At 52.9% G+C, this 14,943-nt stretch overlaps 1 protein-coding gene across 2 annotated transcripts; it reads left to right on the top strand.

Moving 5' to 3' along the window:
• Positions 1 to 418: 418 nt before the first annotated feature.
• ZDHHC1 (zinc finger DHHC-type containing 1) lies at positions 419 to 14,209 on the top strand. Of its 2 annotated transcripts, none has more exons than XM_036275141.1 (12): positions 419 to 500; positions 1,275 to 1,321; positions 2,747 to 2,989; positions 7,337 to 7,512; positions 9,090 to 9,191; positions 9,589 to 9,713; positions 9,814 to 9,972; positions 10,238 to 10,350; positions 13,119 to 13,201; positions 13,424 to 13,517; positions 13,661 to 13,676; positions 13,786 to 14,209. In XM_036275141.1, exons 2-12 carry the CDS (start codon positions 1,313 to 1,315, stop codon positions 14,058 to 14,060), a joined length of 1,395 nt encoding a protein of 464 aa, XP_036131034.1. In that variant the 5' UTR covers positions 419 to 500; positions 1,275 to 1,312; the 3' UTR covers positions 14,061 to 14,209. The 2 variants fall into 2 exon arrangements, with proteins under 2 accessions (XP_036131034.1, XP_036131035.1); XM_036275142.1 differs by lacking the exon at positions 419 to 500 and adding an exon at positions 934 to 955.
• The last annotated feature ends 734 nt before the right edge of the window (positions 14,210 to 14,943 follow it).

The raw sequence follows: 14,943 nt of genomic DNA on the forward strand, positions 1-14,943 counted from the left end.
CATGTACCAAGAGGTTGCCGATTCGATTCCTGGTCAGGACACATGCCCAGGTTGTAGACCAAATCCCCAATGGGGGACATGCAGGAGGTAGCTAATCGATGTTCTCTCTCATCAATGTTTCTATCGCTCTCTCCCTCTCCCTTTCTTTCTCTCTAAAATCAATAAAAAAATTTTTTTTTTAAAGAAAAAATCCCTCAAGGTATATAAGGTTGTTAGGGTGTGAGGATGACAAACAGAAAGCCATGACTTAGGGATCCCAATTCATGGGTTACCTTCAAAGTCATTGCCTTGGTGATTATGTCACTGGAGCAGTGATGTGCAAGACACAGGGATTTGCCTCCTACCCTGAGCAGAACCACCAGCTGAACTGTATTCACAGGGCTTGACTTGGTGACTTTTGACTGTTTCCAAAAATCAAGGACAAACATTTGCTGCCTCTGGGGACATCCAAAATAAAGTGATGCCAGCTTTTTAGTCACCTCTGTCACCTTTGATCGAAGGTAAGAAGGTTAGAAAGGTTATCCAGTGGCCCAGCTGTTATGACACTGTGTTCCTTGGGACCACTGACATTAGAAAACAACTTCAACGAACCCCATCACTTTGGTCATAAACCTCATAGAATATCAGATGCAGTAGCCTCAGTCTGGAGAGATGAGGACAACCCACCCAGAAGGCTATTTTAAGGGTAATTATGATGCCTACCATTTAGGGAGCCTTTATGTTTCAGACTTCACCTATAGTGTGTCACTGATCTATACATAGCCCCAGGTAGGCAACCCTAACCTGTTTTTCAGATGAAGGAACTCAGTCCACTCAACTAGCAAGTGCAGAGCCAGGACTTGAACCTAGATCTGTTTCCTCCAAAGCTGGGACTCTTTTCACCTTTTGCTGCTTCTTACTGAAGATAAAGCAAATGATCAAAGGATTCCAGTTGAGTCCCTGGAAGAAAACTAAGGTTACTTCATTTAGCTTTGGGATGAGGCTGCTGAGAGGTGGCTTCAGATATGCCAGGTTTGGCTTTCAGGAGGCTGTGAGCCTTGGGCAGGATAAAGGGCAGAGTAGCTAAGTGAGAGTGTTTAGCAGACAGGGTAATAGCCAGTGGGCAGGGGGAGCTGGGGTGGAAGAGGTATGGATGCATGGTGCCTGTGTGGAACAGGGGAGTTGTAGGTGCATGGTAGTTGTGCAGATTGAAAGCAGAGCAGAGTGGGTCAGATGGCTTCAGTGTGACCAGGATTCCACACCATGTACCATGCCCACATTTCCTTCTATTTCAGATGTTCTCAAGTCAGCAAACATTTACTGAGTACCTTCTATGTACAAGGTATGTTCTGGGTACTTGGGAAGGGGATGTGGGGAACAGAGGTGAACTAATCACAACACATTTGCTGCTCTTAAGGGAAGCTGGAGTGATAGGGGGCAGATGGATACGAGGATGGCAGAGTGTTCCAAATAGCAATGACTTGCTCAGTAAAGACTGAGCATGAAGTCCCTGACTCCACTTGGGATACCCCTGGCTGAGGAGATGCTTTCAGTGGGCCTTACAGGTCAAATAACATTTTGTTGGGCTGAGAAGTTAGGAAGGCCAATAGGCATGGACTCCTGGCCTTTTCACCAAAAGATCTAAGCCCAGCCGGTGTGGCTCAGTGGTTGAGTATTGACCCATACACCAAGAGGTCACCGGGTTGATTCCCAGTCAGGGCACATGCCCAGGTTGTGGGCCAAATCCCCAGTGGGGGGCATGCAGGAGGCGGCCAATCAAAGTTCTTTCTCATCGATGTTTCCATCTCTCTCCCTCTCCCTTCCTCTCTCTAAAGTCAATAAAGAAAAAATAAAAAATAAGCTCCAAGTTGGCCTGTCTCCCCAAGTATGGTACTGCTCTTTTTACATCTCAGGCTGGGAAGAAACTAGGATGAGGCTCTTCTTCCTGTAAGGACGAGCCCACCCTGCCTGCCCTGTGTGTAACTTTGGCCACTAGGCCCCCTCTTGGGCCTAAGGTTGGTGGATAGGGGAGTGCTGCCATCTGGTGGCACACTCTGGCTGAGTCTTGGTCTTCCCTGAGCTCCCTCAGGTCAGCCCACCTTTCTGTTCTCAGTGCACTAGGCCCAGATTTTACTTAAAGAAACTCACGTGTTGGCTCCTCCCCAACCAAGAAGCCTCAGGCAGCCCTTCTAAGGCACAGGGGAGACAGTTTAAGGTCCCCCCCAGTCCTAAAGGGATTGCATGCTTGCTGAGGAGCAGAGGCCAGATCCCCCTTCTGAACAACTCCACTCCCTGTTTCCCTTAGTAAATGGTAAGGGGCCCCTCTCTGACACTTGCATTTGGGCCACAGAACAGAGGTGACTAATTGTAACAGAATCGCATGTGTTCTCATCGGTCTGGCCCCAGCCTGATATTGTTCCCAGATGAGAACATGTCTTATTGGATTTAACTTTGATGGCTGTGGAGACAGAACACTTTGAGTAACAGGCAGCCACACTGTGTCCTGAATAAACCCTGGACACTCCTACCTTGTACTGGCCAGGGCCTGGGCTAAAGCCCTGGGGCTTTGAGACCAACAGTCCACTACCACCCTTCCCTGCTGCCTACCTTTATCCTGCTAGGGCACTGGGTTCCCCTGCAGAATAGCTGGGAGATGGCTTTATGTCCCATCCTGCTTCCCTCCTGCTGAAAGCTAGATGCATAGGCTCTGGGCTCCAGCCCAGGCCTCCTCAGATTAATGCTTTCTCTACTTTTTCTCCCTCTGGAGATGAACATCTGCAACAAGCCCTCCAACAAGACAGCCCCTGAGAAGAGTGTGTGGACTGCACCTGCACAGGCCAGCGGACCCTCCCCAGAGCTGCAGGGCCAGCGGTCCCGCCGGAATGGGTGGAGTTGGCCTCCTCACCCACTCCAGATTGTGGCCTGGCTGCTGTACATCTTCTTTGCTGTGATTGGCTTTGGGGTCCTTGTTCCCCTCCTGCCTCACCACTGGGTGCCCACTGGCTATGCTGTATCCTTGGGAAAGTAGGGCTGGTGCGTGGATTGTGGGGGCAGTAGATGTAGGACATGGCAGAGGCCTGCAGCTGGGCCCCAGAGCCTCAGAAAGCACAGGCAGGCCCTGTCTCTTCCTAAAGGACTGGCTGCTTGCCTGCCTGGCCTCCAACCTCCACCTGACCCCTCTGTCCCATGTGATGAGCTGACAGACTTAAAGTGCCTTGGAGCATTTAAAGCCCCACACAGAAGGGAACCTCATCAACCAAGGTACCGCTTGAAAGCTCTCTTTAATTTTGTCTAGAGCTCAGCAAGGGATAAATTAGAGAGTAATTATTATATTTATGAAATAATTTTTCACTTATCAAAAAAGAGCATGGTAGAATTCTTTTACATAGTAAGTTTTCTGGTACATTTGAAATGTGGTTTTACTTTAGACAGATTATTATACTGTCCCAGGACTGTTTAGGAGCATATTGATTTTACATATCATGCCCTTTTAGGGTGAAGTTGAATTGACAAGGGGAGGTATAAAGATGCCCTGGAAGCTCCTGGGAACAGTGACATGAACTTGCGTGAGCCTAGTGGTGTGACTGCCCCAGCTCTAGCCACAACTCCCAGGAATAGAGGACGTGGCTGCAAGGCCGAGAGATTGGAATGCAGCAGGCAGCCATGTGCCCTGTCCGAGGGTGCCATGTGAATGTGCCCTGGTGTGTGTGATTCATGGAAATGATTCCTTGGGCCTCTCAGGGGGGAGGGCTAGAGTGAGCTAAAGGAGATTAGCAGGGTTGAACTTGAATCCCTCAGACATAGAGTCAGTAGCGGAGCTATGTCCCAGCTCAGCCCTTTCAGGGCTACAGAAGGCTGGGCAGCTTCTGCCAGCTCTCCAGTTCTCAGCTTCCTCCTCTGTCTGACAGGAAGAGTCCTGCCTGCTTTCCGGGGGGGGGGGGGGGGGGGGACACAAGGAGCATGCAAGGATGTGTGTCTGAGCAGCAGAATGCATGAGCCGTATGTGTGAGCATGCTCCCATGGGAAATCACAGATTTCCTGGGCTGGTGAGTGACAAGGACAAGTGTGTGGAGAAGGACTTTAGAGAAGGTTGCCATCCTCAGATATCAGCACTGCCATTGGGGGGCTTCCTGGCTCACTAGGCCTCCTGGCCTAGTCATCAACTCTGTAAATGGGAAACTGGACTTTCCCATTGTCCAGGTCATAGTCAGGGCTATTAACTAGAATGCTTCATGGAATATTCCTCTCATGATCTGGAATGGGCACACACCTCACTCAGGATTACCTGGGTTTCTGCCCTGTGGTTTGGAGAGTGCAATCAGAACAAGTAACAGTAAACAAGAGTAACTATCACTTGTTGAACACTTATATGTACCAGGCCCTATGCCAACCCCTGTACACGGATTATTGTATTTGATCCTCATAATACTTGAAGGTATTCTTCCCACTTTACTAAGAAATCGGGGTTCAGAGAGATTGACTTCCTGAGTTCACATGGCTGGCACCTAGTGAGGCCAGCAGAGCTGCTCATACACCCCAAATCTGAGGAACCGGGATGGTTTGAGGGTTTGAGGGTTTTGTCCTCTCCACATTCATTGCTTTGGGCAGTGTGGAGGCTCACAGAGCCACCACGTCTGGTACCCTATTTCCAAGCCTGGATTGTTCTCCCTCCTTCCATCAAAGCCACCTTCCTTCAGCAGGCTCCTTCAGGACTCCAAGGAATGAGGTAGGATAATAATGTGTACCAAGTAGCCACCTTGGGCCTGGATCTAGCCTGGGACCTAGGGTTGCAAAGATTAGCAAGACAGGGTCCCAGCTCTGGGGTGCTCAGCCTCCAGCTGAAGAAAGTCTTGTGGACTGGAGATTATCCTGTGGTAAATATGGATGGGAGTAGAGGCTCATCCAGCATACTGTGCATGCAGGAGATGGACCATCCAGACCAAAATCACCACAGGCCCAGATGCCCATCTGCTGCTCACAACTCCTCCAGAGCCTAACCCACCTGTCCAGTTGCTCTTAACGCCACTCCTTTCCTTCATCACCTGATCCAGTCAGTCAAGTTCTGTTGATTTTACCTCCTAAATAGTTACTGAATCGCCCTCTTTTCTCCCATTCCCATCTGCCTCTCTTATCTAGAGGACCATTTTGTTGCCAAAATAGTCTCCCCACACACACTCTCACTCTGGCCTGTCCATCTGTGTCCCTGTAGCCACAGTGCCCTTTCAAAAAAACAAATAGGATAAAGTTTCTCCCCAGCCAAATACCCTCTGATGGCTTCCTGCCTTAAGGAATGAGATTCAAGATGCTTAGGCTATGTTCTGGCCTCTGCCCATCTCCCCCGTCTCCTCTTATATTATTTCCTCTGTTGTTCTCTGTTGTGACATTGATCTCTGCCTCTCTCCACCCTAACACCCAGCTAAATCAGAAGTCAGGAACCGACACCCCGTGAATCAATTTGGCCTACAGATTTTTTTAAAATTAAGGGATGATTAGCACACAAAATGGACAGATCTTCAAGTGTTCCTTCAGCAGGTGGGTTTTAAAAAATAATTTATTTCCTTGTCAACATTTGAAATGAGAGACCTCACATAAAAATCCAGATTTCTGATTCCTTTTGAAAAACCAGAATTTGGTGACATGGGCCCTCATTCTTTTTTTCTCCCTCATTCTTCCATGGCAGCCATGAGCTGAGCTGGAACCACCCCTCTGGTTGGGACTCTACTTGCTCCCAGTAACCAGCCAGGCCTCCTTTCCTCCTTACATTACCTGCTAGGTCCCTGTTATCCATTCCTCTTCAAGTCTCAGCTGAGGTGATACTTTTTTAGGGAAGCTTTCTGGATCCCTTCAGGCTAGTTGAGGTCACACAAACTTAAACAGTCCCATGAACTTTCTTCATTGTAATCAACCATTTATTTGATGAACATTTCTGTTTCCCACCAGACTGTAGGTTCCTTGGGGTTAAGGACAGCACCTGTCCTGCTCCTGCTATATTCCTCAGTGCTTGGCATAGAGAAATACCTCTGTAAACAGTTGGGTGAATGAACCAGGGTATAGGGGCGGGAGAAGTATTAGAGCAGGCAGGAAACCAAATGTTTGCCCACATTCAGTGTGTCTGAAGAGAGGCTGGAATGGTAAGGAGGAGTAGTTGGTGATACTAGAGAGGTTTGAGAGGAGCCAGAGCAAAAGGGGCCCCAGCACTGAACTGAAGAGCTTGAGGACCACTGAAAGCCAGAGTAGGATTTTAAGCAGGCAAGACTTCAGGTTTAAGATCTTCAAAGCTCACTTTGGGACCAAGTGAAGGGCAGACTCAAGGGGACCCAAGAGGAGGAACAGAGTTGAAAGACTATGGAATAACCCAGGCGAGAGCAAAGGCCAGACCCACAGCCAAGGCTGTAGAGGGGTTTTCATGGGTCACAGGATTGTCTCTTTCAACTATGGTACAGCACGTTAGGGCAGAGCAGACAAGTAGGGAAATTTGGCCTCTGGGAGGAGGAGGAGGAAGAGAGGAAAGGAGGATGGACAGCTGATGGATGGAAGATGAATGATGGAGGGATGATGTCTGCCTGGCTAGCAAGAGGATGGATGAATGGAGGGTAGATGGCTGCCTGCATGGAATCTTTTAGTGAATTTTTACACATTTAGACTTTGCAGCAAGTTGTCACCATACTTATCTCTAGCATTTGGTCCAATCACTGAGCAGATAGGTCCTGGAAGGCTGTTTCAGCTCCAGGAAGTAGATATGCTGTCTCTGGTCAGGCCCTGAATGTGTCGGAACATCCTAGTTGCTCAGCCCCAGGGTACCAAGTACCTGGACTCCAGGTCAGGGAGGTGGAAGGTGTATGAGGCCCTGTCTGCAAGTGATTTTCTGTCTGGCCTGGCTACTGAGAAAGGATTGCTTTTTCCCTCTCAGAGCAGACTTCCAATGAAAGCAAGACTAACAAGCTTAGAACTTATATTTTGGGTCCCTCGATCTTACAGGATGATCTCTTTCAGTCTCACTTCACCATTTAGAATCTGAAACCAGATCAGAATTGGAGGCCAGACCAGCTAGGGCCTGTGCCAGGCTTAGAACAGTGAGGCCACAGCCCTGTGTTTGGGTCCCTCGTCAGCCTCAGGCAGTGCTGCCTTGTTAACTCTGTTACCATAATGGCTGCTCCGCTCTTGCATCTGGGGCTGGATACACTGGAGAGGTCTGACAAGGAAGCTCTTGGGACCTGGAGGCAGGGTGTGGCACAGACTAAGAGTCTCCATGCCAGGGAGTTACATGGAGGTGGGGAACTGTTCTCTGGCCACCGGAAGCAGGGGTGGGGCTCTCAGCTGGCAGAGTATGGAGTGAGTCTTTAACGTGTTGGGCCAGTGCATGGGCGCCATCTTTGCTGGCCACCTCGTGGTGCACCTGACTGCTGTCTCCATCGATCCGGCAGATGCCAATGTGCGGGACAAGAGTTATGCGGGGCCCTTGCCCATCTTCAACCGCAGCCAACATGCACATGTCATTGAAGACCTGCACTGCAATTTGTGCGACGTGGATGTGTGAGTCATGTGGACTGAGGGTGTGTGGGTGATGAGTATGCCTGGGGAACTGTCAGTGGGAGTTCAAGGCAAAGAGGAGCATGCCCAGGGCTTTACAGTCATCCTGATAACACAGGTGATGGAGTAACAGAGAACTGGGTGAAGAAGAAGGTGAGGAGAAGGTAATTGGAAAAGGAAGATGATGAAAAAAGTAAAAGGAAACATGTGGCATGACCATAAACCCATAAACATTTCTAATGACTAACTCTACCAGTCACTCCCCCCCACACACACCCCAATCTCACAAGCATTCCCAGATAGGGACAGGGAGGGGAGTTAACACTTGAGTACTTACTGTGTGCCAAGTGGTTATGAACAACCACCCTGCAGGGTGGGCAGCATCTTTCCTCACAGAGGAGGAAGAGCCCAAAGCTCAGAAAGGTGAACGGCTTGTCTGAGGTCATGTGGCTCTTGGGTAACAGAGTGAGATTCACTACCAACCTGCCTAGTTTCCCAGCTCATACTGTTATTCTCATCTGCCCATGAGGACTCTGAGGCCCAGAAAGGCCAAGTGACTTGCTCCACGTCACACTGCTAGTGGGGAGATGAGTCAGAATGTGCAGAGCCCATACCTCCTTGGCTGGTCCAGACCGCCTCCCTAGACCTCTCCCCATCCTTCCAGAGCTTCCAGTCTCCCAGACTCCGGTAGAGGATTGGGCATGGGGGTGTGGTCCAAGGCCAGCCCCACACTTCTAATCTGGACTCAGGCAGCCCACGGGACTGAGAGTCCATGGCATTAAGGTGCTGAGGACTTCAGCATCAGACCCTTTTCCTTCACTAGATACTAGTCAGTGTGTTTTTCTTCCGTGGGTGCTCTGGAAGTTGCTGCCCATTCCAGGGCTCTGTCCAGTTCTGGGAGAGCGCTCCCCACTCTTCCATACTCCTTTGGGCTTCCCGAGTCCCCTGGGGCTGAAATACTCACATTCCTAATGTGGCCTCACCTTATCTGCAGTGAACTGCCCTAAGTTCACCCAGATGCCATCTTGCTGCTCTTCTTTTGGCTCCCTTTGGATGAGCCGAGACAAGCCGAGGTTTTCTGGAACAATGCCAGTATAATTCCCATAGACTGGCAGAGAAACAGGCACTCAAAAAATGGAGATGTCAGGAAGACCAGTGCGGGTCCTGGGTCTGTCAGCCTTGCTCTCTTCTGCTCCCTGGCCCCTCACCTGCTTTGTCTCCTTGTTCAGCGCAGGGGTCCTTGCTTGGGAAGGAAGCCCCATTTCCGTGTCACACCACCGTCACCGTTGCGCAGTCCCTGAGTGGAACAATGCAATATCCCCTACCCCATCTCCCACCTCGGGTACTGGCTCTTCAGAAACGCCACCTTCTCCGGGTGCCCTCCCTTCTGTGCCACCAGAGGGCGCGAACGCTCCTTGGCGCCGAGCTCGGAGCTCAGCGGTCCCTTGGAGGAGCCCAGTGGGTAACCCTTTCCAGGCCAGGAGACCCCTCCGCGGACTGACGCCCAGTGCTCCAGCCAGGCTCTGCCGCGAAGGGGAGGATGAGCGGGCCAACCGCACTGTGCCACTCCCCTCCTGCAGGAGCGCTCGTTCCAAGCACTGCAGTGCCTGCAACAAGTGTGTGTGCGGCTTCGACCACCACTGCAAGTGGCTCAACAACTGTGTCGGAGAAAGGAACTACCGGTGAGAGTGGATCCGGGCTGCGTGGGTGCCTGGGGATGAGCGGGTATAAATGTGTGAGTCAGAATACAGAGACTGCAGTCGGGTGGGGCAGGGCGGGGTGGGGATGAGGATTCTTGGACCTGGGTACTGTTGTGCATCTATGTGTGCTCCTGATGGCTGCCTTCTGGGATTGCTGAGGGTAGGTTTGAGCTCTTCCCTCTGCTGGACCAGAGAAAAGTGGGGATCTGAAGGGGTGGCCCCCATCTTCACTTTTGCCCCAAGACTTTGGCTTTGTGAAAAGTTGGAGCTGTAGGATCAGAGGCCTTGCTCCCCATCCCAACCATGGGTCCTTCTGAGCTCTGGGCCCTTACCCAGCTGGAGCACCCGGGTGCTGACAGCTGCCCATGGCTGGGCCCAGGCTCTTTCTACACAGTGTGGCATCGGCTTTACTGGGTGTCCTGCTCCTCGTGTTGGTGGCCACTTATGTTTTCGTGGAGTTCTTTGTCAATCCCATGCGATTGCGTACCAACCACCACTTTGAAGGTCAGTCTTGGTTCCAAGTCTGTTCCCACCCCTCAACCCTGGGCCTGTCCTGGTCACTGGTCACAGCCCTAGCTAAGCACAGTCTGTATGTGCTTTGCAGTCCTGAAGAATCACACGGATGTGTGGTTTGTGTTTCTACCTGCTGCCCCTGTGGAGACCCAGGCTCCTGCTATCCTGGTCCTGGCTGCCCTACTCATCCTTCTGGGCCTGCTCTCCACAGCCCTGCTTGGCCACCTGTTCTGCTTCCACATTTATCTCAGTAAGTATCCCCCCGACATCCCCACACACTTCTATACCTGCCTTGCAGGGGATAGGGGTTCCTAGGTTGCAAGGAGATGCCACTTGGGCTGTAGAGCCCTGAAACTGTACCCCTTCCTGCTGGCTCTTTGTGGTGGCCTGGTCTCACTCCATGGCTTAGTGTATATGGGGACAGTAGTTTCAGCCTGGGACTGGGTACCCTTCCTCCCCTTCTGAATTCCAGGGTCCCCTTTCCACTGTACTGAGCCCTCCCCTCACCTCCTCAGTGTGGCACAAGCTCACCACCTATGAGTACATCGTGCAGCATCATCCACCACAGGAGGCAGAAAGGGCCCACAGGCAGCTCCAGTCATGTCCCCCCAAGATGCGGCCCATTCAGGTATAGAAGTGGCCCAGAGGACTGGGGCGGGGGGCATAGGAGATGGGGCCTGGGTGTGGAAGGGGTGGTGGGCTGTGCAGATAGCAGCTGATGGTGAGAAAGGGCAAGCAGGTCTGGAACCACAGCTGGAGTGGGGTGCTGGGCAGCAGGGGTGAAGCCAAGCCTGTACTGAGCACATGCCTGCTTGCTGAAGTGTGGGCTCAGCACAAAGGAGCCCTGCATTTCCATAACCCCATGTATGCACCGGTCCAGGCTCCAATCATGAGCTGGAGGGTCTGGAATGTGGGAGCCTAGAAGCAGGCAGATTAGGCTGCAGAGGAAGAGAGGAATGGACCAGTGACTGAGGTGGTCACTAGTTATCTGCACATATGACCCTGAGCCCATATACCTATTACCCTATTTAATCCTTAAAACAGCCTATGAGGCAGATAATGTTGCCACATCCATGTTGCACATGAGCATATTGAGGCCAAGAAAGTTTAAACAGAAACTGGGTCTCGGAAGAGTTAAGGTCTCTACACTCTGAAGCAGGAGCCCTCGAGCCCAGGCTAGGGCCTGGCCAGCCCAGCTGTTGGCCAGCTTATCCCCATTCCCATGCCCAATGGCTTCCTGAGGTCAGCAGCGGGGGGGAGGGGAATCCTTAGAACCCCCAGGGACTGGGAAGGAAGGGGGCCCAGACAGGCCCTTGTTGGGAAGGCTGAGCCCTGGAGCCCAAGTCTTCATGGCAACTAGACACAAACACAGGCTGGTGGGTGGGTTGGGAGAGGAACTGGGACCCCACCTCTCCTGTTCTCATTGCCAGGAGTGGGTCAGGCTGCCAGATCTGGGGGGAGTGCTGGCTGTTAGTGGAGAACCCCCTGCCACACTACTGTGTACCGGCTCTGATGCTGGGCACTGATACTGTGTAAGCACAGTGACAGCCATTCTGAGTAGGCATCATTCCCACCCCCACTTCATAGAGGATTCTGAAGTCCAAGCTACACAGCAGTGACCACTGAGGCAGGCCTGGCCCTGGGATGTCCAGGCTCTGGGGCTCTGGGGCTCGGGGCCCTGCCGTGTAGTCACTGCCTACCTAGACTTTGGGGCCAGATAGCAGCAAGGACTTTTAATATCAAATGTAAATAACCTGAGGGAGGCCTCCTCAGTGGGAGGAGGGATGTGCAGAAGAGAGAGCAGACACTGAGAAGTGCCACAGTACCATTCAGGAATGTACAAATGTTGAAGATCTCTGAGGAAGGATCCTAGGTACAGCTGTGGTGAGGGGAGAAGGATTTGAATGGGGACACCCTGGTGACACCCTCAGACTTTCCCAGCTGGCTAGGGCCTAGCTCCTGTTCCATCCTGGCCACTCAGGCATCTGGGACCATCCTCTACTGCTGCCAGCTTCCTCTGCCCAACCCTTCTGGAGCCCAGGGACACCAGGGTAGGCTTTACTCCTCTCTGCAGGGCCCTTGGAGGGGTGCTTGCTCCACAGTGGGGAAGAGGAAAGATATAGAGGGAGGATTACCTTGAGATCCCAGTCCTTGTGACTGGTCTCAGACCCCTTCCTCTTTCCCAGGGCTCCTCTGCTTAGGCTGGCACCCCGACACTTTTCCCAAAAGGGCCAGCCTGGGCAGAGGTTGTGCATGGAGTTTGCTGAGGCATCAATCTCTACATTTGTGCAGCCAGCCTGTGGCCGGCTAGGCTCAGTCCCCTAGATCTGCCAGTGCCCCAGGCAGCCTCCCCACCCCCATCCTGAGCAGGAATGCAGGAGGGGCCCCATTCTGGATCCGTTGCCCCCAAACATAGGCTTGTTTTAGAGACGGAGTTTGCTATTACATTGTCGGCTCTGCATTAGTCAGGACGCCTGGGTCTCCATAGAAACAGCTGCAGAGCAGCTGTCTGGGTGCCCTTCCTGTACCAGATGGGGTGGGCCAGGTCAAGGCCCCGCCCTACATCCTTGGCACCAGGCCTACCCTGGCTGGCTTTTTCCTGGCTCTTGTTTCCTCACCTGCAGTCTTTGTGGGTGCAGCTGGAGCACGTCCTGCATGTTGGGCTGCAGGACTAGGCCACTCCTGTGACATCTGACATCTGGGCCTCAAGCCCCTTTGCTTTCAGGAGTTGGATCTGCAACTCCCAGGGTCACTGTTAGGATCAGCTACTAAACAAGACAGAATTTACCCATAAGCTTGGTCCCGGATGGGGTTTCGATGCTGTTTTTTCCACCACCCATTGCCTTCCCTTCCAGATTAGAGATTGGGGAGACGGAGCATTCCCCAGCAGCCAAGACTGGGTTGGTACTCTGAGGATTCAGCTCCTCCATGCAAACAACCTTGAGTGCCCACCTGGCCTGTGAAGAGCCAACTACTCAGTGTCTCAGCTGGGGAAAATATCAGTTCAGAAACTGGAGTCCTGGGAGGGACTAGGAACAGGAGAGGGCAGATCTGAGCACCTCTTCCCCATCACCCACCTTGTCCAAAGCAGATTTAGACTGGGTACATTGGATTTATGAGGCTGGGGGACTTCCTGGAGGAAGTAAAGTTTGACTAGATAAAGTGAGGAAGTCTGTGGGATTGGAGTCAAGTCCAGAAATGGGTGTTTTAAGCCTCATTCTGCAGAGAGGTTTTTCCAGCATAGCTGGGAAGCCTGGAGAACAACAGACCTCTGTACCCAGACTTCCTACAGAAGCCTGGGGGAAGGTGCTGTGTCCAGGACTGGGTGGGCTCAGGATCTAGAGGCTCTGGATCCACACCTGGTCACCCAGCCTCCCTGACCCCCACCTTCCCCAGGAGATGGAGTTCTATATGCAGACCTTCAGCCATGTGCGCCCAGAGCCCTCTGGCCAGGCCAGACCTGCTGCAGTGAGTGCCAAGTGAGTGTGATCTGGACATGTGTCAGCTGGGCATCTCCCATTGGCATGGCAGGGCCATCAAAAGTGGGAGAAAAGGGGTAGGCCAAGGCCAAGGCCAAGGCAAGGACAGATTAATGCCCATCTAGTGCCTGCTGGGGAGAGAGGCTTATTTGAGGACCTCTAGCAGGGTGGAATTTGAGGAATCATCCTCATCCAGAGCTTACCCTCCTGCTTCCCCATCAGTCTCTCCCGGTTCCTTGCCAACAGCGGCCAAGTGGACCCTCCACCACCCTCCTCCCCAGAGACTCTTGCTTTGCCCCCCAGGATTCGACCCCAGGTAGGGGGTGTTGTGCTGGGACCCTTGCCCTGGGGCTGGAAGGGAATGGGAAAGAAGCCTCTACCCTGCCTCACTCCTCTGCCTCTTTTGGCCATGAGGAACCAGGGGAAGGAGCACACTCAGGCTCCCCGCTGTCTCTGCAGAAAAAGAGGAAGCCGGGTGAGGGCCCTTCCTGACTGGATCCTGCACCGGGAGCTCCAAGGGAAGGAAAGGTAGGGGCCCCAGCGAGTCGTAGCCCCTAGTTTCACGTTTCCCTCCACCCTCGCAGGGCCCCGGGCCCCAGGCCACCACTCCAGCTCCTCGTCGGATTCTTCGGGCGCTAGCCCGGTGCACGCAGCTGGCCCTGCAGGCGCCTACCACGCGGCCTCAGCCGAGTCCATGGACGAAATTCCTGTGGCTCAGACGCATCTGGGCAGCGCCGCTCTGGCCAATCTCGGAGACAGGGGCAGAGAGCCGGGGCTGGCGCTGCAGGTTCACGCTCCTGCTGTTTTCGTGAGCCCAAGCAGTGGTGAGCCCAGGGCGCCGGACAGCCCAGAGGCTTAGCTGGGCAGAGAGGCAGGAGGGCAGAGGTGGAGCGGCTGGCCCAATTCTGTGCAACACCCACACCCTCGCCTACTGAGTGTACTTACGGAGCCCTTACAGCCGGTAGGATCAGTCTACCTCCCCCACAACTAAGCAGTATGCACCCCACCGGCCCTGTTACTCCAATAAAAATTTTTTAATGCTTTTGCGGACTTACTGGATACTTTTTTTAAATAGCAAGGGCCATGTGCCCTCCTGGAGTTGGATCATTGCCCCTTGGCCTAGGGGCAGAGAATGAATGGGGTGGGCCTCCTTATAGTGGATGGCCGCCTAGATTGTCTTATGTAGGTAAACGAGGACCCGAGGCTCTCAGGCATAGTGCTCCTGGTTAGGAAAGATCCTAGAAGGCTGTTTGGAGGAGGTTATTTTTCTCGAAGATAAGAATTTCAGCTTGTAGACATAAGGGGAAGAAGGCTTTGGTTCCGGAGGCAGCAGCGAGAGCAGAGACCTGGTAGGTCCAGGAGCTTTTTCCTGGTGGCCCGATAGTTTTGGGGGTACCAGGATGCTGGAGCTGGGAACTCTTGATTTGCCCATTGTCCCCTCTTCCCAGTGCTCCTGACTTGTGACCTAGGGATGCCACATGTTAATTGGTGAACCGTGGTCTTGAGCCAGCTCTAGGCTCCACTAACCACTGTCACTGAGGGAGGGGACTTCCCGGATCCTCTGCTCCTCCTCTCTCCCTCCCAGTCATCGTCCCCCTCCCCCCTCGGTAGCGGCTCTGGGAAGCTGGATCTCTCTTGGAGGCCAAGGCCCGCTTTGCACTTAGGGGGAGCCCAGAATGGGGGTCTGCTTTCCCATTCGGGAACCATCGGAGGTCGTCCAGAACTGCGGAGGGCTGGCCTCC

Source organism: Molossus molossus, unplaced genomic scaffold (genome assembly GCF_014108415.1).
Source record: "Molossus molossus isolate mMolMol1 unplaced genomic scaffold, mMolMol1.p scaffold_m16_p_21, whole genome shotgun sequence".
NCBI classification, from domain to species: domain Eukaryota; kingdom Metazoa; phylum Chordata; class Mammalia; order Chiroptera; family Molossidae; genus Molossus; species Molossus molossus.

What these genes read in the sequence shown, in the direction of transcription:
- ZDHHC1 (XM_036275141.1), top strand. An exon ending in GGGTGCCCACTGGCTATGCT is followed by an intron (nt 2,990 to 7,336) that starts GTATCCTTGGGA and finishes GTGTTGGGCCAG; the next exon opens with TGCATGGGCGCCATCTTTGC. An exon ending in AATTTGTGCGACGTGGATGT is followed by an intron (nt 7,513 to 9,089) that starts GTGAGTCATGTG and finishes CCCCTCCTGCAG; the next exon opens with GAGCGCTCGTTCCAAGCACT.